Source organism: Sminthopsis crassicaudata, chromosome 2 (genome assembly GCF_048593235.1).
Source record: "Sminthopsis crassicaudata isolate SCR6 chromosome 2, ASM4859323v1, whole genome shotgun sequence".
NCBI lineage: Eukaryota > Metazoa > Chordata > Mammalia > Dasyuromorphia > Dasyuridae > Sminthopsis > Sminthopsis crassicaudata.
In genome coordinates this window covers 646,301,327-646,322,261 of record NC_133618.1, presented here as the reverse complement: position 1 = coordinate 646,322,261, position 20,935 = coordinate 646,301,327, and the positions used below count along the sequence as shown (strand labels likewise).

The window sequence follows — 20,935 nt, the reverse complement described above, 5'->3', positions numbered from 1 at the left end:
AGATAGGGATAGACTTGGTGACAATTAGATCCCAAGAACAACTTCTGCAGTGGGGAAAATCTTGCAGTGCTGTGAGGGAAAGAATAACCAAATGACTCCTAGATGAAAACAATGGAATCTTAGTAGAGATAGGAATACAGTTGGGAACATGGCACAGTACCTTGGAGAGCACCAGATAGCATGAGGTTCAGTGTCAAGGGAATTCAACTTTTGCAATATTAAAGCTAAGTTGGTTGCTTATTCCCTCACCCCCTCCATAACCAAACCATGTATATTGGTGGTATCCAGCAAAGAGACCCAATAGGAATGGAAGGGAATAAAAGCCAGGCAAGAATCATTAGAATGTCTGATGTAATAGGAAGGGCATGGCACCGATAATCTGAAGATCCAGGTTTTAGATTGCTTTTTGCCACAGCTTTATTTTGTGAAGCTGGACCAGTCATTTAACTTGACTGAGCTCTGGTTTTCTCCTTTGTAAAAGGAGTGCAATAATATCTGTCCTGTTTGCTTGATTGGTTTGTTGTAAATCCCAAATGAGATAATGTATTTAATCGTTCAGGAAGATAGAGCAAGGTAGGGATTATACTACTAGATTTGGAGTCTAAAACACAGTTTGTATCCTGTCTCAGAAACTTATTAGCTATGTAAATCTGGGCAAATCACTTAACCTCTATGAACATCAGTTTGCTCATCTGTAAAATGGGAATCATAGTGAACTTAATCAGCTAACATATATAATTGGATAATATGTGTAAAATGTCTTACAAGATATTAAAATGCTTTAAACACTTTTATAAATATTGTTTTCATTATTTTATCAAGGGAAGTTAATTATTATTTTATTATTAAAGCCTCATTTCCATCTTGCTGGGTTTAGTCAAGGTTTGGATTGGGGCCCATTTTTGAGGTAAAAATTTTCTCTGCTCTTTTCTCCATGCCCTTTAGATACCATTGAATTTTCCTGTTGCTTTCTCTCCTGAAACCCAGTCACAAAAAATGGGGTTAATAAGTTTTTCATACCAAGGTGGTAGCAACATTCTCCCTTCCTACAGATATTTGTATTTTAAAAGAGGAACATTGAGTGTACATTGCTTAAACCAAAGGGAAGCCCACAAATCATGGAATTTAGGTATTGACAAGGGAAATATCTTTTGGTCATAGACCATTCTAATCATGAATTCTAAAATGCTTCTTCTACTTGTTAGTAAGGTCAGCTCCAGTCCAGCCTTTATATAGGAGACTGAAAGTAGACTGCAAGTAGAAAAGTCACATTGAAAATGTCCAGAAAAGCATTTTTGTCATTTGAAGTCTGATGGGGGAAAACATTGGGAAGTGCTTAGCTTTAGAGCTGACCTGCTCTCTTTTTGTTTTGATGACACGTGGCTTTTTTTAAAATGAGATCACAGGCAGGAGGAAAGTGATAATGAGTCCAGGGAGTATTCTCCTTATAATTCTCCCCTTGCCTTGTTTTTTGTATCAATGAAGAAGGTGCTATTTCTATGCAATCCTTTGTGCCCTGTGAGCCAACAGATCAATCTGCTCTCACAGTAAACATTACATGGTACTTATTATCCTATGAATAGAATTCATGCAAGAGACTTGAAAAATTATCCAAGACCTTTATTTTACAGATGAGGAAACAGAGGTCTAATGGAGTAGAGGCAACATAGTGGTAGAATTGGGATTAGGACCCAGGTCTTCTAACTCCTAATCCAATACTATTTCTACTATATTTGAAGGGCAGTGAATCCAAGTGGTTTTTACTTTAGGAACAATATTATTCCTTGTCTTTGCTATGAAGAATCCTGACACACTGTAGGAGAATGTACATGTAATTCAGATTCAGAAGTGTATATGTAATTGCCAGTGAAAATTCCATACAAACTGAAGCTAAAACTCATGTCATACTTGTGCCATAATATAACTTTTAGGAAGTGATATAATGAAAAAAAAACAATAAAAACAAAATCCAACTTGGGTTTGAGTCTCAAACTTTACCTCTAACTAGCTGTGTGATTTTGGCCAAGTTGATTGCCATCCCTGAGCTTCTGTTTTCTTATCTGTAAGAAGGGAAAGATGGGCAGGAAGTTGCTTTCTGATAAATTTCCCACATTCTTCTAATATTCTGTGAGTCTATGAATTCAGTGATATTAGTAGTTAGGATTTAGATTTAAAGTGGGAGTGTGAATGATCTATTGTGATGCTGGTCTCAAGCTTGCATCTATAAAGTATTTTCTTCCACTCTTTATGCTAGGCTGTTATAAATATTCTTTGGTGCAGATAGGGTTTGAAATAGGTCGTAATCCCAGATTTTCCATTCAATTTGGGTGGACTTCAGAGGAGCTTTTGTGATAGTGGGTGAGAGGGAAACCATGGATGATAGGAATGACAAACCCCCACATCCCCTGATTTATGAGAAGCCAGAGGGGCCTTTTTCTAGATCTGTTGATTAAGTCAGTTGAAATATATCATTGCCAGTTTTATGATGAGATATACCTAGATAGTAGTCTTGTTCTCCCCTTTTTGTTTCAGGTTTTTGACAGTGAAAGCCTACCTTGCTGCTTGGTTTGCTGTCTTGTGACTTAGTGATGGTTATTTATCTACACTATCCTATTTATTACCCTAGATATTGACCCTGGAGACCCTGGAGGCAGCTTTCCTTAAATGTTGGAGCTGCAAGAAATGAGTGGGTTTGGCCCTCTGCCTTTGTCCTTTGCCTGCCCATATCCTTTCTGAGCCTGTTAGTGGCCTGAGGCTCCCTTCAAAGGGAGTGCTGAATGCCTATACCATCTGTTGGTTGTCACTAGGCCTGGCATTGGCTCTTTGGAAATTGTGTACAGGACATTCTGTCTAGCTAGAAAAGGCTTGGGACAAACCTTGATCCAGCAGAGCTGCTGTGTGAGGATGTAGATGCCTTAATGCTGTTATCTCAGGTTATTCCAATTCACCATGAGCCTGGGCACTGGGATAAATGGCCTTACAGATGTCTGATCACAGACACCACATGCTGTAGGCTGCAGGGCTAACTTTAGAATGGGAAGTGAGACAGACTAAAAAAGGAATTTGGAACACATGCAAATTCCGGAACATCCAGGTGCTGGTTTAGAGACTTTGCTTTCAAAGCTGGGGCTTTGATGATGATAGCTCTTGCAGCAATGACAAGGGGACTCAGAAGACTGGAGTTTGCAAAGGGCAGTGAGTATGTTTGCTGCTTATATTGAATTAAGTTGAGTAGTGAACAAAACTCAGTGAAAGAAATAAGCCTCTTCACTCCCATTTTACCAGAGAGGAAGCAGAAACCCACGAGGAGAATAGGAAGAAAAAAAAGAGCCTGGGCCTAAAATTTCTTCAGTTGTAGTCTTATGACAAATCATTTTTGCCATGAAGTGCCTATTTCTTCAATGTTTGAAGCCTTCTCTACTTGGGCAGGGGCAGCCCGCAGAAATCCTAAAGTCAGGAAGTTTGTCTTAACTGAACCTTTTTGGACTCTTTCCCTTCATAGTGATTATTCTCATTTCATTGATCCCACACTTCAGTGACTTTCTAGTTTACCTTCCGTTTTAACCTTTACCCAAATAGTAGGTACTCTTTCTCCCTATGGCCACCTCCTACACCTAGGGGCTCTTCTATGTGAATAATAGTTTCTTATTTCTGAGGCATTTGCATTTTATTTCAGATTACTTTCTGGTCCCTACTTGCTTTAAATCTGCAGTCCCAAGATCCGTTGATAAAGAGATTGATGAGATTTCAGGGAAATTCATTAATCAATTTAGATTTAGAAGAGCTGGTTCTTAATTAGATTTAATTCTATTTTTAAAAAGGATAATTTGATTAAAAAAAGATATATAGAAACTGAGCTTTGATGAAACATCCAGAAGACTTCAGATTTAACAACGCTGAAGAGAAAGTAAAATACAATATTGCATTTAATTAAGTTAGCAGCAAGCATTTGAGAGCAGATTTATTTGTTTGTCTTTACCCTTCTTTGTATTCCCTACACTTAACACAGTGGCTGGTTCATAGTAAGCACTGAATGTTTTTTGACTGGACTATTTACTCATTGCCAGGTATTAATATACATTCACACAGACACAGACACATACATAGATATTCACACACAGACAAAAAAGGGCACTGATATCCATGATCCTACTTTCTTAATAAGAGAGAAAGCACATATCGATAGTTCCGTACAGGATTCTGTTCTTATATCCCTACAGTGATGGTGACAGAGTAGTGAAAGAAAGGTGGGGAAAAGATGCTAAGAAACAATTTGGACCAGATTTTCATTAACATGATCTTCCTCTGCTTATTCTGCTTTACTTTGAATCTTATTGCCTTAGAGTTGCCTTGGAATACCCAGAGAGTACACAGTGATTATGTGATAAAAGTAGGACTGAATCCAATTCTTCATGTTGCTGAGAATACCTATTTACTATCCTATGCTGTCTCTCAAATATGAACTTAACTGTTGGTAAATACATGTGAGATCCTTGTTCAAATAACAGAGGAGACTTGGTGTTAGAGGAACTGAATCATCTCATTCTTGCTAAAAATGAAACCAGAAGAAAGTTGTAGCTAAATGGGAGAGTGGTCCCTAGGTGGATAGACCTTGGTTTTATTGCATGTCCAAATGTCTGAAAGCAAAAAGAAGCATCATTTCATAGGACAGTTGGTTGGCTTGTCTTGAAAGTTCATGATGAGTTTAAACAAAAGGACCATCAGAAAAACAGCAGCAGCTTGTTTCCACATGTTTTTAGAGAATGAACATCTAGGTAAAGTTTACATGTGAAGTCTCCAAATCAAATCATGTCTACTTTAATATGCAGTGCCTTCAGAACACAGAGGAGCCTATAGAAGGTTAGTGAAAATACAATGGAAATTGTGGCTCAGGATCAAGAAATGGAAGAACCTAAAGGCTTGTAGGTAATACAGAATCCTCATGTATTCCCATATATCATGAACATTTTCTTCAAGAAAACAGTTGGGTAGCAATGGGTAATTTGAGCACCCAAAGACATCACAGAAATGAGACTGACTATATTTTAACATAAAGGAAATTATTGGTTACTGATACATGTCACTTCTCAAATCATTTATGTTTATAGTTAGACCACAAACTTATTAAAGCAAAGATAAAAATTAATATTAACTAGAGAAGAAGAAGAATTAGAAGATATTGAATAAAGATAAAACAACTCTCTCTTTTACCAAATAAGTTATTTGCAATAGAAAAGGGAATGTGTGTGTGTGTGTGTGTGTGTGTGTGTGTGTGTGTGTGTAACATACTTGGATTGAATAATGTTAATCTGAAGATCTCCAACTATAAGAGAAGTGACCATTTCTGACAGATTTAGAAAGATGACTTTAATCGTTGGGCAGATGAGTGATGCTGTGGATAGAATCAGGAAGATGAATTCAAATTCTGCTTCAGTTTCCTCTTCTGTAAAATGGAAATATCATCTACCTTTCAGGGTAGTTGTAATAATCAAACGAGATGATATTTGTAAAGTGCTTTTTGAACCTTAAAGTAGTATGTGAGTGATAGCTATAGCTATTTTTTTCATACATGGAGTTGAAATTATTATCTTGGCAAATTATACTTCTAGAGTATGAAAAGTTAGTATAATCTCTTTATTCACATAGTCCATGATTCTTAGCACCTTTGCTTGATGAGGCTGTATGATTGAGAATCATGGAAAAGCATGATTTATGAAGAATCAAAATTTCAGATGACCCAAAGGGCAGTGCAGAGATGCTACTATGGGCAGGTAGGATAAAGAACATTGTCACTGATTTGTATAGAAGAGGTGACATAAAAGAAATCATTCCAGAGGTATATGATTGGAAAAGGAGATGGTCTAGTAGGCAGTGAAGACAAGGGATAATGCATAGACAATCCATGTCCTGTGATTATACTAGTCTGAAAGTCAAAAGAAACAGAGAAAGGTCCCTAGCAGGTTAATTGGACCTCCTAGGGAAAAAGACCTGGATGAAAAAGGTGCACATTGAGAAGGCATGGATGGGCTGCTATCTGCATTGTTGGAGTGTGTATCCACATCGAGATCATGGAGTTGATAAAATTTTTCTATAACTTCTTTTCAGTATCTCTTAATCAAAGAACATTTAGAACTTACATAAAAATTATGTTTTTGTTCAGAGTAGAGCCTTGACTCATGTATTTAAAACTTCTGGATATTCTTTCCCCAGAATTGGCAGAATGCTGGTCATAGAGTCAGGAGGACATAACTTTCAATCCTACCTTAGACACTACCTTACCTTAGACCAACTCTGTGATTGTAAGCAACTTCCTAAATCTTTCTCAGCCTCAGTTTCCTCATTTGTAAAATGAAAATAATAATAGTACTTAGTCTCATAGAGTTGTTGTGAAAATAAAATGAGATAAAAAATGTCAAGAACTTTGCAAAGCTTACACTGTTATGTAAATGTCAGTTGGTATCATTTCTGACATATTGCTTAGTCACAAAGGATGAAAATTTTAGTTGATTAGTTATAAAATAGAAATGAGTTATTTTTCAGTTGATATACTGAAAAATGTTAGCCTTCCTACGTCCTTGTTATCATCCGTTATAAGGTTAATTTAGTAAGTTAATCTTTACCAACCATAATTACAATAAAGTTAATCTGACACATATTTAATGCTACTTACAAATGGTAAATCATCTGACCTTTATTATACTAATTTTCTTACATAATATCAAACCATATATTTCTAAAGGCAGCTGGGGGAAGGGGAAGAGGAAGATTTGGAACCAGAAGTTACTTCTTAGCTCCCTCTGAAAAAAATCTGGATTCCTAACTCAGAAAAATTCCTGGGGAGGCAGAAGTCCCTGCATTTGTGCTTGTATTTCTTGGGAAGTCAAAAGACAGGAAAAATCCCTTAGATGTTAGGTGGACTTCTTAGGGAAAAAGGCATGGATAAGGGTCACCATTTCCTACTTCTAGAGGAAGTTATCTACATTGATGAGAGATCACAGAATTGGTAAAACATTCTATAATAATTATGCTTCAATTGAATTCCTATTGAATTCAGTTGAATTCCTGTTTATAATGGGAAAATAGTGGGGAGGTGTCAGACAAAATGGTTTCTGAGGTCCTTCCAGCTCTATCTGTATGTTTCTGACTCAGAGCCAGGCAACTTCTCCAGCCAAGGCACCAAAGGTTCCTGGAGTTCTGGACTAACAGGGTCACAGTTCACAAATGTTAACACGTTGGAGGTGAACATTATGGTCTCTAGTGATATTTACTGTAAATTAGAACAGATATTTCTTTCTGAATTATAATTCCCTGTCCCCTTCCCCAAACACCATTACTAGTAAAAATTCAACATAATAACTTAAGGCTCAAGAGAGGAGGAAGCTGAAAGTTTGAAGCAACTGCTCCCTTTATACAGCTAGAAAAGGACTTAGAGGTTTCCTCTGGGGAGGAGAAAGCCATTTTCCCCCCCTTTTTCCCTCTAAGAGAAGTTCTTTCTTCAGGGTAGCTTCTTTAGAGCTTAGTGGTATTATTCATTACTGGAGGTCACTTTCTGACAGATTTTTTTGCTAATGAAATTCTGCCAATTTGAGTTTAATTAGGGTTAGTAAGCAAGTACCTCTGAAAGGGGTTGAGGTTGGGAGGGCAATACTATCAGTCATTCAGATGGAATAAAGGTTAATAAGGGCAGAAGTGGCATTAAAAAAAAAAGAATAGCATAAAGGATGCGAGATGAAACAAGTGCTGAAGTGAAGGAATTCAGAAATGTCTCTGAGCATCACAAAGTTTATTAAGGTGATATTTTAAGACACACATAGCCATTTATGCACATGATTTAGCATTAGTATTAATGCTTCGCTCCTTGATTCTGTCCTGAAGAAACTTCAGTTCATGTTATTCTAAAGCTGCTTCAACAAGGCACTAAGATATAGATGGAAATTATTATTTTTTAAAAATCTATGTTATTTGGATGAAAGTGCACACTATTAATTTTATCTATGAATGAACAAATATGATATTTTCTTATCTATTGATATACTTTGAAAATGCTGATGGTGGGGAATGAAAGGAGAAAGAAAGAAGGGGAATTGGAAGAGGAACAAAGCTCTGTTGCTTTGAAAATGCTTTAAAAAACCTCCCCAATAGTTTTTGTCAGCTTAATTCTTTGCAAATTTTGTCTTATGCTTGTTAAGGGAAGAGTGCTGTATTATGTGAAATGGAACAAATATAAATTGTGTAGCTTGGGCAGTCCAAATGAAATCTTGAGCACTCCTGATAAAGACCTGGGCAGCACTCCTGATAAAGACAGAGTTTGATCTTCCAGATTAAATCTGAAAGGAAACATTTAGCTTTTTTTTTTTTTTTTCTTGTTGAACTTCTTGCAATTTTTCCTCCCATGGGCATAACTGATAGAATGTTTATTCATGAATGAATCACACTTCTCTGATCTTCACCAAAATTTGTGGAATGAATGTGTATTTATTATGGTTAAAGACAACTCCATATCTATCCCTAGTGAAGAAAATTCACGAATTACCCTTTTCTTCACCTTTCTGTTCTGAAGATTAATTGTTCACAGGCTGTCTTTTTTATTGAATATGTCCATTAGCACATGAAAAAGTGTTTGCATATTCATAGAGCTCTAATTTTGCTTAAGTTCCAATAATATTTTTTACTTAAATCATCCTAATCAAAAGACAGAATTAATTGAATTAGCAATTCATTAGGAATTCTTGCAATATGCCAATCCATATAAGAATAAAATAGTACCTGCCTTCAGGTAGCTCTTAGAATGGAAGGCTAAAAAAAGCATAACCTATTACATAACTTTATTAATTGTTCTTTCCATTAGGATCTGAGTTGGAGGTGGCTATTTAGGCATCACATGAATACACACACAAACACACACAAACACACATACACACACTGACTTCTAGTTATTTACATTTATATTTCACATTTCAGGGCATTTAGTTACTATTCTATCTATCAGCTAACCTTTAAAGTACTAAACTGACTTCAATTGTGGCAGCCAGCTCACTATCTGAGCACTCTATTTTGATTGGGGACTATTCTTTTCCCTACTGTTTTCCCCTTTCCTTCTAGCTCAAATCTGCTAAAGTAATAATATTTGATGAACAAATTTACTAAGTAATCAGCAGTCTTTAAAGTGTTTATTTACTATATAAAAGTTGCATTAAAGCACTATAAGAAAATTAGAAAGGATTCAGAGAAGAGCAACAAAAATGATTAAGAGCTGGAGGGATTGAGGAGGAGAAAAGATAAAAGGAATTAACTAGACAGAGATTTTCCAAATTATGACTAAGAGGGACTTGATGACAATCTATGAGCATTTGTATACACTAGTGAAGGAAAAGAATTGTTTATGGCAGTCCAGAGGGGATAGCCAAGCATAATGGAAAGCAATTATAAGGAGGCAAATGCATTTATTTATTTTACTCTTTTGCTTATGAGCTAACCAAATGTGATTCACTTGACTGATTAATTTGGTGAGAGCAATGAGAACTCAGAGGAAGCAAAATGCTGCTTCTGCTGTTGTAGGATCACTGGCCTGGCTGCTATGTCTTACATTGACCACTGACTTGCTGTATAAGCTGAGAAAGTCAATTCTATATCTCTGTGGGTCTTGGTTTTCTCATTTGTAAAATGGCATCTTTATTCAAATGTTCCTTCTAGCTCTAAGATTCTGTGAGTTCATAAGGCAAGGCACACAAAAATCATGTCAACATTTTAATGAAACATCCCCTCTAATAATAATGAGTAATAACAATAATAATATTTTGATATAATTTGTTAGGTTTCAATTCCTTTTACCACAAAAATGGAACCTATATAAGGTTTAGCAGATAAGTCTTAGGGAATTGTGTGGATTTTGGGAAGGTCCATTGACTTGCATATGGTCTAATAAGTATGAGAGGCAGAAGTTGAATCCTGTCCTAAGTATAGCATCCTATTACACCTACATGTTGACAGGTGACAGTAAAGCCTCCCTTAACTTATTCCATTTTTTTCATGGCCAAGAAAAAAGACCTTTGAACTCTTTTAGTTGTCTTAATTTTTTTTGTGTACAGAGACATCTACAAAGTAGGATTCGGCCACAGTGACCATGTCTCTACAAACAAAGCAAAGTGGTGAACAGAGGCAATTATGGGACTAAACACTTCGTGGCAGACTGGTGTTGATTGGCCTGGAACTTTGAGACTCAAGTGTGGGTTTCTAAGCTTGAATGGTATAAATAACTAAATTCTCATTTCTGTATTTCACTACTGCTTAGTATGTGCTATATTGAATAAAAGTGATTTGCTTATTATGGATCAAACCTCAAACTGTGGATTTCTAAAGAAACCTTAGAAGCCATCTAACGCAGTGTTAGTTAGCCTGAAGCAGACTATGGACTACTCAAATACTACATTTTCTATTTCTAGCCCCTCTACTATTCATTGACTCAGAGAAAACAATCTTTCAGCAGCTCAAGGGAGAGAAGCAGGGCTCTCCCAAATGAGTAGAGGAGGGTAGAAAGAGGAGATACAAGAATCAGTTTTTATTATTTATAGGTGTTAAGAAGTAAAGACTCTTTGATAGTAAAAATTTTAAGGGAAAGTACAAATTCATTATAGATATTAATTGAATCCAACCTTTCAAAAGGATAGAAATAAAAAAATAATGGCCATCTACCTATGAACACACATGTCCAAAGTGTTTTGATCATTAATGACTTGCCTAGGTAGTTAAACAATTAGTTTTTTTAATGATCAAATTTATTAGCAAGTTTTGTGCCTAAACTTTTTTTTTACTGGATGGTTGATTAACTCAGGTCAGTGATTTCAAAGTTAAAAAAATTTTTTTTACAACTATCAGTAAAAAAAAAAAACAAAGCAAATGAAACTTTTCATAAAATACTCCCAATATATGAGGAATATTATATTCTAATATTTATATATTTTCTAACTTGTATAAAGAGCTAAATATTTTTAAAAAGAGATTAAGATTGAATAATATTTGTTTATAGAGTCAATAGCAGACCATTGAATTTACTGAGGAGGCAAGTGGGATGATCAGATTTGAGTCTTAGGAAAATCACTTTGGTAGCTTTGTAGAAGATGGATTGAAGGCAGAAGAGGCAGGATTTGTAATAACCTAGATGAGAGGTGATGAGGATTTGAACTGGGATGGTGAGTATGTGAGTCGAGAGAAGGTAAGATATGTGAGAGATATTGTGGAGGTAGAAATGGCAAAATTTAGCCACTGTAGGGTGGTAAAGGAAAATAAGGAGTCAATAAAATAACATCAAAGGTGAAAACCTGGGTGGCTGGGAAGATGGTTGTGCCTTTAAAAGAAATAAATTTGGAAGAGGACTGGTTTGGGAGGAAAGATAATTGGTTCTGTTAAGGATGTGTTGAGTTTAAGATACCTAAGGGATCTTGAAGCTCAAAAACTTTAATAGGCTATTGGAGATGTGGGCCCACAATTCAGAAGGAAGATTAGGACTAGATATAGAGATTTGTGAGTCATCTGCATAGAGATGATAATGGAGCCTCTGGGAGTGGATGAAATCAAGTGAGAGAGTACACAGAGAGAGAATAAAGCCTTGGATGGAGGGCCTTGAGGAATACCCACAATTAGACAATGGATTGGATGATAATGTAGCAAAGGAGATGAGAAGGTTAAATGGGTAGTAAAATAATGAAAAGAGAGCAACACCAAGAAATCCTAGAGAGGAGAAAGTAAACATGCAGGAAGCAAGGGTCATCAGTGGTATCAAATGCACAGATAGGATTATAAGGATGAGGACTGAGAAAAGGTCATCAGTTTTTTTAAGTAAGAAAAAGTTGGTAACTCTGAATAGATCATTTTCACTTGAGTGAGGAGGCAAGGATAATGGGTAGACTGAGAGTCTGGGAGACAGGAAGGATGGTGGTACCTTTAATGGAAATAGGAAAATTCAAAAGAGGGATGGATTTTGAAGAGAAAGATGATAGAATTGAAGCACACCCATCTCTCTTCTTGATTACTTAATCTTTTCTATCAAAAAAAGAAAAATCTATGAATTTTTTCCCAAGTGTCCCAAAGAATAGAGTCTTTGCTTTCTGAAACACCAGTAGTAGGTATGAAATAATCAGAGGAGCTGGGGATGATTAAGGAGGCTGAGTGTGAAGAGAAGCAAAGAATTTTACCTACACAATTGATTATTTGGGTCTGTGTAGGGGACCCACAAACTAGAGCTGATGTTGGGAAGAAAAGCAGTGGGAGGAGGAAGAATGGAAGAATGGGTTGGGGTTGGTTGTAGTTGTTCTACAGATCAGTTTGTGATTGACTATGGGGAGATCTAAATGAAATTTAGCCCATTTTCTCTCACATCCCCTTGTGATCAAATCAATCTCTTTTGGGGTAATTTTATTATCTCCATTTTAGAGATCACTAAATTAAAGAATACAGCTAATCAATTTATAGATATTTATTGAATGCCTCCTCTAGGAAGTCTTCCTTTAGTACTCTATAGTGATTATTTCTCCTATCTTCTATCAAATTTTTCTTAAATCAATGTAGTCTCTGTTATTAAACCATTAACCCCTCAAGGGCAGTAACTATTTTATATAGTTCCTGTTTCATCTCCTCATTGCCTGGTCTGCCTTATACTTCAACAAAATTTTGAAAATGAATTAAATTAGTTTCTTTATTGTTTATACAACTTGTTGCAAAGGATTTAGCTAAAATATTAGGCTTTGCTGATGGCATCACTTTGGGGGGCATAGACTTTTTTTTGGATCAGGTACAGAAGATCCTAGCTTTGGTTCCAAGGCATTGTTCTTCATTAAACCCCAACTCAAGGCACAGATTCCCCTGGACCTCCTAGATCTCTGAGCCTGCTTGGATCTGTATTATGTTTAGAGTTTTTCTGGACTTAATGATCTGCCCCCCCCATTGTTTTGCCCTTACCAAAATGACTAAATGGCTCATCCCCCCACTCCACAACCATCTTCAGGTTAAGGAAAGATATATGTTTACAAGAGAAAAAAAGAATATGAATCTAGAAATAGTAGAAGTATATTTAATATATTTCTTCTTAGTCTGATGGATTTCGATGTTGTTAAGTCTTCCTTAATGTACTTAAATTTTCTCTGACTTATTTTACAACCAGTAGATTCCTTTTGTTGTTGGAAGTTTGCGTGTTTCTTTCCCTGCATCCCTAGATTCTAATTTCACAATTAAATTATTCTGATTTCAGATTAACTTCTGGTTTAGGATTTACCCCACATGAGCACCTTGTGCCTAATTGATTCATTCTTTTATAAGTTCAAGTTATTTTTATTCAATAAGAAGTTTCCTTACTATTGACAGATATTAGTCTTCTACTCATATTCCTGGCTATCATTACTCACTTTCTTTCCCCTCTTAGCAAGAAAAAGATAATAAGATACAGAATAATAAATTGATACATTAAAAATATACCACAACTTCAGACATATAATGATGAGTCTATCCCTGATTTATGTTAATTGTCTCACCTCCTATCTCTCTCTCTCTCTCTCTCTCTCTCTCTCTCTCTCTCTCTCTCTCTCTCTCTCTCTCTCTCTCTCTCTCTCTCTCTCTCTCTCTCTTTTTTTCTCTCTCCTATCTCAGCTTCCTAAGGTCAAGACTACTAGTCTTAAATTTCTTTGTATTCTTCCCATCCCTTCACATTGCTTAGCACAGCCTAGATGTTTAGTAAATAGCTATTGATCCATTAGTTTGACTCTGCATGGAGAAAACAGCAAAAAGAAATGTGTTTTTTGGTCCTGGTTCTCTTAGTATGAGAGTAAATTAATTTCAGTCATTATCTGCTTATGCTCTGCAGATTTCAGTTTTCTCCTTATTTCTTCAGCCTTCCCTTGGCTTAATCCACATGATCAGTTTTGGAATGATTCAACGACAAAAAAAAGATCATAGCAGTCAGAAATTGACTACCCAGCTCTCTAACAACTTAATATTTATCCACTGCCCTCTGCTGAATGGCTGAGAAATTCAGAGACATTATTATTACTTCTTCAGTGGTAAGAAGAGCCCAGAAGAATAAAATAAAATAAATCTTCTTGAACTTCTACAGCTGAAAAAGGTCTGTCCAGGATCAGCTGGGTGGTGCAGTAGATTGAGCACCAGCCCTGAAGTCAGAGGACCTCAGTTCAAATCTGACCTCAGATACTTATTGCTTCCTAGCTGTGTGACCCTGGGCAAGTCACTTAACCCCAATTGTCTCAAGCAAAAGAAAAAAAAAAAAGAAAAACTCCTGTCTAGCTTCAAATCTAGCAGGTGAGTGATTTGCTTGAGGTCATCTAGTACATTAATGGTGCACTAGGACTAGAAGCCAGGTCTCCAGTCCATTGCTTTTTACCTTTCACTAAATCCCATTTTATAGTAAATCTCATTTATATAATGGTTTAAGGTTTGAAAGGTACTGTCCTTCTAACAAGTCTTTGAAGTAAGATATTTAAGAACTATGTTTCTCATTTTACAGATGAGGAAACTGAGACCCTGAGTAGTGATTTATTCAGCATCCTATAACTAGTAAATATCTAAGGCACAATTCAAATCCAGGTCTCCTATCTCTAGTTCCCATACTCTTTCCACTATGCTAAGATACCTTACACCTTGTTGTTGTAATTACTATAAGGAGGCTCTGGTTGCCTCAGTTCACCTCTCATACTTATCCAGAAAGCCCTAGGACTAATTTAACATAATAGCCAAGAGCATCATACACACATTTAGAATTGGGGGTGATTTTATGAGGCTAATCCCCTTGTTTTTTTAGAAAGAAAACAGAAACACAGAGATAAATCAATTTCCATAAGGTCACACAGGTATTAAATGCCAACTCTAGAATTGGAGCCCCTGTTCTTTGATATCAAATCTCCTTCTACTACCCCACTCTGAGCTTCATCCTTTTAATCTTTCCAACTTCAAACACAGAAGATAAAGAGTTCTTTTAGAAAATTCCTGGGTTGGAAACTTCCCAAATGCCTCTATAAAAAGCTGTCAAGCTGGTAGGATTGCTTTGATGACACACACTTTATTCTAGAGGCTTGTGAAAGGTAGTCCTGTCTCTTCCTCATCCCTCATCCACAACAAGTGCTGGGAAATCCCAGGATACACTCAACATACTATAACGATGCTTCTGAACTAAAGTCCATTGCTATAAGTGGCCTGGGTCCCAGTATGCTGAAGAGAAGTCACTGCCACACAGAGGAATCAATTGAGTAGCACCTTTTCCCTTTGCTCAGAAAGTCAAGGGATTAAAGGAAAAGCCCTCTGGAACGGAATGCTCTTTGAACTGTGGCTACAAGTAATGTTGGATTTTAAGGAGAGACAATTGGAGAAAGGAAGAAATAGTGTGTTAGATTCTGTAGCATGGGGATTCTGATTTTCCCTACTATGAAACTATAATACTAGAGTCTAGATTTCCCACTTGAGCTGAATAGCAGTAAGCTTTGTTGACAATCACTAAGGTTTTTCTGATGCCTTTTTTTCTTCTAATGTCTTTTTTTATCTTTCTCCTATAAATTCATGAAAAGAATCCCAGCACAGATTTGGGAAATTTCAGATTTCCCTAGGGTAATGAAGCTTCATATGTTATTAAACAGGGAAATTGCCTTACAGGAGCCAGGAGAACCAGAAATCAGGAGATTCCCTACCTCTATTCCAGGGAATTTAAAATCTCCAGGAGCAAAAGAAGGAGCAGAGAGAAAGGGAGAAAAATGAGATAGAGAAGCTGAGGCTGATGGTGTTTAAGTGACTTGTCCATGATCATATGTCATTATTCTCCCAACTAGAAGAGACTGTTACAACTGGGAAGAAATTTAGAACATAAAAAAATAAAACATCAAGTCAACAGACATTTACTAAGCACTTGACATGTGCCAGGATAAACACAAACACTAATTCCTCCTCCCAAAGAAATTAAAGGCTAAAGTATTAAAAGGAGGAATGCCCCTAGTACACAAAAAATATTATTACTATTATTGCTACTACTACAACTACTATTGCTATTACAGCTACTACAATTACTATGATTATTCTAGCTACCACTACTACTATTTGGTGGGAAGGGGTAGGTTCAGGGTTTGGAACTGTGATTTCATCAGTGTGAATGCAGTGTACAAACTTCTTCTATTGAATGTATATTTACTGTGATTTACAGTTTTTTATAGTGGCTTGGGAGATTGGGATGTTAAATGGCTTCCCATGATCACTCAGAGAGTATGTGCCAGTGACAGGAACCGGAACCTATCTTTCCTAACTCCAAGTTGGCTCTGTGTCACCTAATCCACACTGCCTCTCTATTATTATGAACTAATAATGATAATAAGAGTTTACATTTATATAACACATCAGGTTTACAAGGGATGTTTCTGGCAACAATCCCTAGACATGTCAGAATATCAAAGCTCTATAGAATGTAGAATATAGACTATCAGAACTAGAGAGCCATGAGAAAGAGAATATTATAGCCTGGAGAGTATATAAAAGAAAATTACATCCAACATTCCCATTGTATAAACATACAGGAACCAAGGGGAATAAATGTTATCCATTGTCACACAGTAAGTTAACCACAGAATAAGAACTAGGTGGTACAGTGGATAGAAACACTGGGCTTGGAACTCATTTTCATGAGTTTAAAGATGGCCTCAGTTATTTACTCTCTGTGTGATTCTGGACAAAATACTTAAAACCCAATTTGCCTCAGTTCCTCATTGTAAAACGAACTAAAGAAAAATGGCAAACTATTCCAGTTTCTCAAGAAAAGAATCAGATCCAATAAAAAAAGGATTCATAAAGACCACCACCACAAAAGGACTAAAAATTCTGTGCTTCTGCCTCTGAATTTATGGGAATATGTTCCTATCATTGCTCAAGAGACTCTTGGTAGTGACTCACATAAGCTGACAATTACAGGCTTGAAACCCAGATTCCTGATCCAGAGTCTTTCCTCATAAATCCATGCCTCCTTCTGACTTAATTAGTCCTGTGAGTGACACTGTCATGCATACATTCTTTCCTGTTTAGGACGTTGACAAGATTTCTGACTCTACCCTCTTCCTCACTATTCATATATCACATTTCATTTGCTAGGAGGGCTACATGACACAATGGATGAAAATGCTGGGCTGAGCCATGAAGACCCAAGTCTGAATAGTGTGACATTATCAAGTAAACTCAACCTCTCAGGCCTACATTTTTTTCAATATATAAAATAAATTCATAGTAATTGAATTGTTGGGAGGACCAAATAGAATAACATACGGAAAGTGCTTTGCAAACCTTAAAGTGATATATATATATATATATATATATATATATATATATATATTTTTTTTTTTTTTTTTTTGCTGAGGCAATTGGGGTTAAGTGACTTGCCCAGGGTCACACAGCTAGGAAGTGTTAAGTGTCTGAGTCAGATTTGAACTCTGGTCTTCCTGACTTCAGGGCTGATACTCTAATCCAACCCACCACCTAACTACCCCAGTGCTATATAAATGTTGGCAAATATTGTAATTATATTTAATCAGTTATCAAATTTTCTAGTCCTTCCCAACATCTCACATCCATTAATTTTTCTATGCTCATTGCCATTACCCTAGTAATATAAATTACTATCATAAACCTCCAATATATTGAAGTAGTCTCTTAAAAACCTTCCTGCCTCCATTTACCCCACTTCCAATCAATTTTTCATCCTGCCATCAGGATAAACTTCCTTATATATAGCTCTATTCAAAATACTCTTTTGCTTAAAACTTTATTTCCTGTTGCCTAATAAAGTCTCACACACTTTACTCTATCCTACCTAGAAGACTTTTTGACCTCTAGACATGTTGCTACTTTACCATCTCTATACTTTTGCTCAAGCTGTTCCTCTATGCCTAACGTATACTCCCTTCCTTCCCCTCTTGCCTATTCATTTTTTTTTCTTTTTTGCTTGTTTAATTTCTACCCATCCTTTAAAGACTTCTGTCATTGTCTAATTATACTGGACAATGACTTTTTAATTTTTTATTTCGCCATTGCTGTGTAATTTTAGAAGCAGGTGAATAAAAAGAAATTCTTTATAACCAGGTAAAGAAGAACTACATCAATACCATTTCCTTCATGAACCCTGTTTTCTTCTTCATAACCTTCCCCTTCCCCAGCTCACATCTGGACTTGCACCTTACTCACATAGCTCTTGGTTCTCTCTCTCTCTCTCTCTCTCTCTCTCTCTCTCTCTCTCTCTCTCTCTCTCTCTCTTCCTCCCTCCCTCCCTCCCTCTCTCTCTCTCTCTCTCTCTCTCTCTCTCTCTCTCTCTCTCTCTCTCTCTCTCTCTCTCTCTCTCTCTCCCCCCCCCTCTCTCTCTCTCCCCCCCCCTCTCTCTCTCCTCTCTCTCTCTCTCTCTCTCTCTCTCTCTCTCTCTCTCTCTCTCTCTCATATATCTGTTTTGTAATCTCATGAGTTGAATATACTTATCCATGTTTATACCTTCTCCTACCAGACTGTAAGCTCCAAGAGGGCATGGGTAGGGTCTTATCTAACTTTATACGTAGCACAATGCATTCCCTCCTCTTCCTCTGTCCTCTAGAGTGCACAGAGGCTGAAAGAAGTTTGTCATTCAGGATGAAATGGGAACACTGCTCACTTCTGACAGCAAGTGAACAGATCAACACAGCTAGAGAGCGCTGAGGGAGGGAGGAGGAAGGGAAGCAGAAATATTATTGTCCAACCACCCTTACCTTTAGCTATGGTATTTCCATCTCCCAGAAGCTTTATGTTAAAAGACATTCTCATCACCTTGCTCTCCCTACCCAGCAAGCTTTCCCAAGCTCTGACCAAGGTCAGCTTGTTCACATGCCAAGAGACTGGGTGTGTGCAATTGGTGACCCCAAGCCATCTTTTGCTTTATGTACAGTGTGATACTGAGAGTCGGTGAAGGTTAATTCTGCCTACCACAAGGTTGTTGGGCCATTTATTTTTTAGGATGTGCAAAACATCATGTGAGAAAGGCTCAGCATTGGTGTGGAATTTTATTTTCTTTCTGAGGGAGGGAGGTATTAGGAGGAGCCATAGACATCCCTTTCTCTGCCTTATATTCACCAACTTTTGGATATTCTTTCCAGTCTGAATCTGCCAGGCTGACTGACTGGCTGGCTGCTTGCAAGAAGCCGAGCATTCTTACCGAGAACTCCAGTATCACGTACAGGGAAGCTACAATCAGTTATAATTGATTGACACTATCCAAAGGCATGCACCCAATGGAAACAGCCCCCACCTTGAACCCTGTTCCCAACCCCCAGCCCCCTCATCCTGGAGCTTTGTCCTGGGAAGGAAGGTACAGGATGCCGACATATACATTTAATAGCTAGACATCTTCCTATTTTTAGGAGGAGGTTTACTCACCCATCGCAGCTGATGATCTAAAAAATGAGATAGCACAGAGTAGCCGAGCTCTAAACGTGAGGTTCCGTCCCCTGGAGCTACCAAGCTGCGAAGAAGGAGAATATTTTTATAGCTTGCTAAAGCCAGGCAGCTCCCAGCTCCCTCTAACTCCCTTCTCTATCTCCTCTCCCCTCTCTGGCCCCCCACCCCCACCCTTTCTTTCTTCCTCTCTCCCTCCTCCTCTCTCTCCCTCTTTTTTTCCTCTCTCAGTCTTTCTCTTAGTGACCCTGATCTCTGAACTAATTCAATCCCTTCTAATTACTTAATCCTTCTATTGCGGCTTATATTCTTCCTGTTCAGATGTCATTGGCAGAAATGGAAACACCATTTTCTCCTTGGGCCAGAAGAGAATCTGAAACGAATTTGAACATAACATCCATCAGGTTTACAACTATTCTCCATCGAGGCAAGACACTGTGAAAGATATGTACACATTTAGCTATTCAGGTCAGCTTTTGCTTTGCATGGGCGTCTCAGCCTTTTGCTAGGCTTGTGAAGAGTATACAGCAGCATTGTTGAAACCGATGCTGACATTTCAGATTTTTTTTTTCAGGAGTCAGGGATTCAGAGATTCAGAAAATTCCCTGCATATGAGGCCCCTGCTGGGCCAAGTGTGAGGTTCTTTCTTGTCAGATGATATCGGTGATTCCTTGGATGATTTCCTTTAAACTCTCTGCCTCAGTTTTCTTGTCTAGAAATTGAGGGGGCTGTACAGACTCACTGGCCTCTGAGATTTCTTCCAGTTTTCAAATTAGGATGCTACTTGCAGTGTAGCTGATGATTCTGCTAAGAGAGGCTGAGCTTGGTCACTTGGTTATGGCTTTAGCCGGACCATCATCACGAAGTGAACCTGATTAGACAGGCTTCCCTCTCCAAACCCCAAGGGATTTGTGAGAATGCTCAAGATTTGGCAAGGAAGAAAATCTCTCTCCCTAAGCACCTGCCAAATCAATTTATCACTCAAAGGATATTTATTTAATTTCAGTAACTAAACAGAGATAAGAAGTAGAAAGAGCCCTGGGTTAGAAGAACTAAAAAACTAGCCTTGACTCTGATTAAATTAGCTGTTGGACTCTGGGCAATTAATTTCATTTCTTTGTGTTTTAGTTTCTCCATCTATAAAATGGAGATAATCAAAATAGCAATGGTAACAATGATATTGATAATAATAGTAACAGTAATAGTAATAATACTTGCTTGACCTACCTACATTAAGGTGTTGCTGTAAGGGTCATATTTGATAATAAATGTAAAAGGGCTTAGCAGCTGTAAAGGGCTAGATATATGTAAGCTATTATGATGAGGATGATGATTGTGACGATGTGCCCATTCAACAAACATTTATCTAGGAGCTGTGCTAGGGGCTGGAGATAGAAAGACAAAAGTGAAACAGTCCTTCCTCTCAAAGAGGTCATATTCTTCTATGCACTTTGGGGATATTTATGAAACAACTAAGATCCTCTGTCAAGATCTT

General features: G+C 37.2%; 1 protein-coding gene across 1 annotated transcript in view; it reads right to left on the bottom strand.

The window, feature by feature from the left end:
• LOC141558851 (rap1 GTPase-GDP dissociation stimulator 1-like) overlaps positions 1-20,721 on the bottom strand; it is a 71,854-nt gene extending 51,133 nt beyond the window's left edge. The window contains exons 1-3 of the mRNA XM_074296652.1: positions 20,668-20,721; positions 19,724-19,813; positions 19,423-19,507 (exon numbers count right to left, since the gene is read on the bottom strand). Coding sequence (XP_074152753.1) covers positions 19,423-19,426 — 4 coding nt within the window. The 5' untranslated portion in view covers positions 19,427-19,507; positions 19,724-19,813; positions 20,668-20,721. The remainder of the gene's footprint in view (positions 1-19,422; positions 19,508-19,723; positions 19,814-20,667) is intronic.
• Positions 20,722-20,935: the final 214 nt, after the last annotated feature.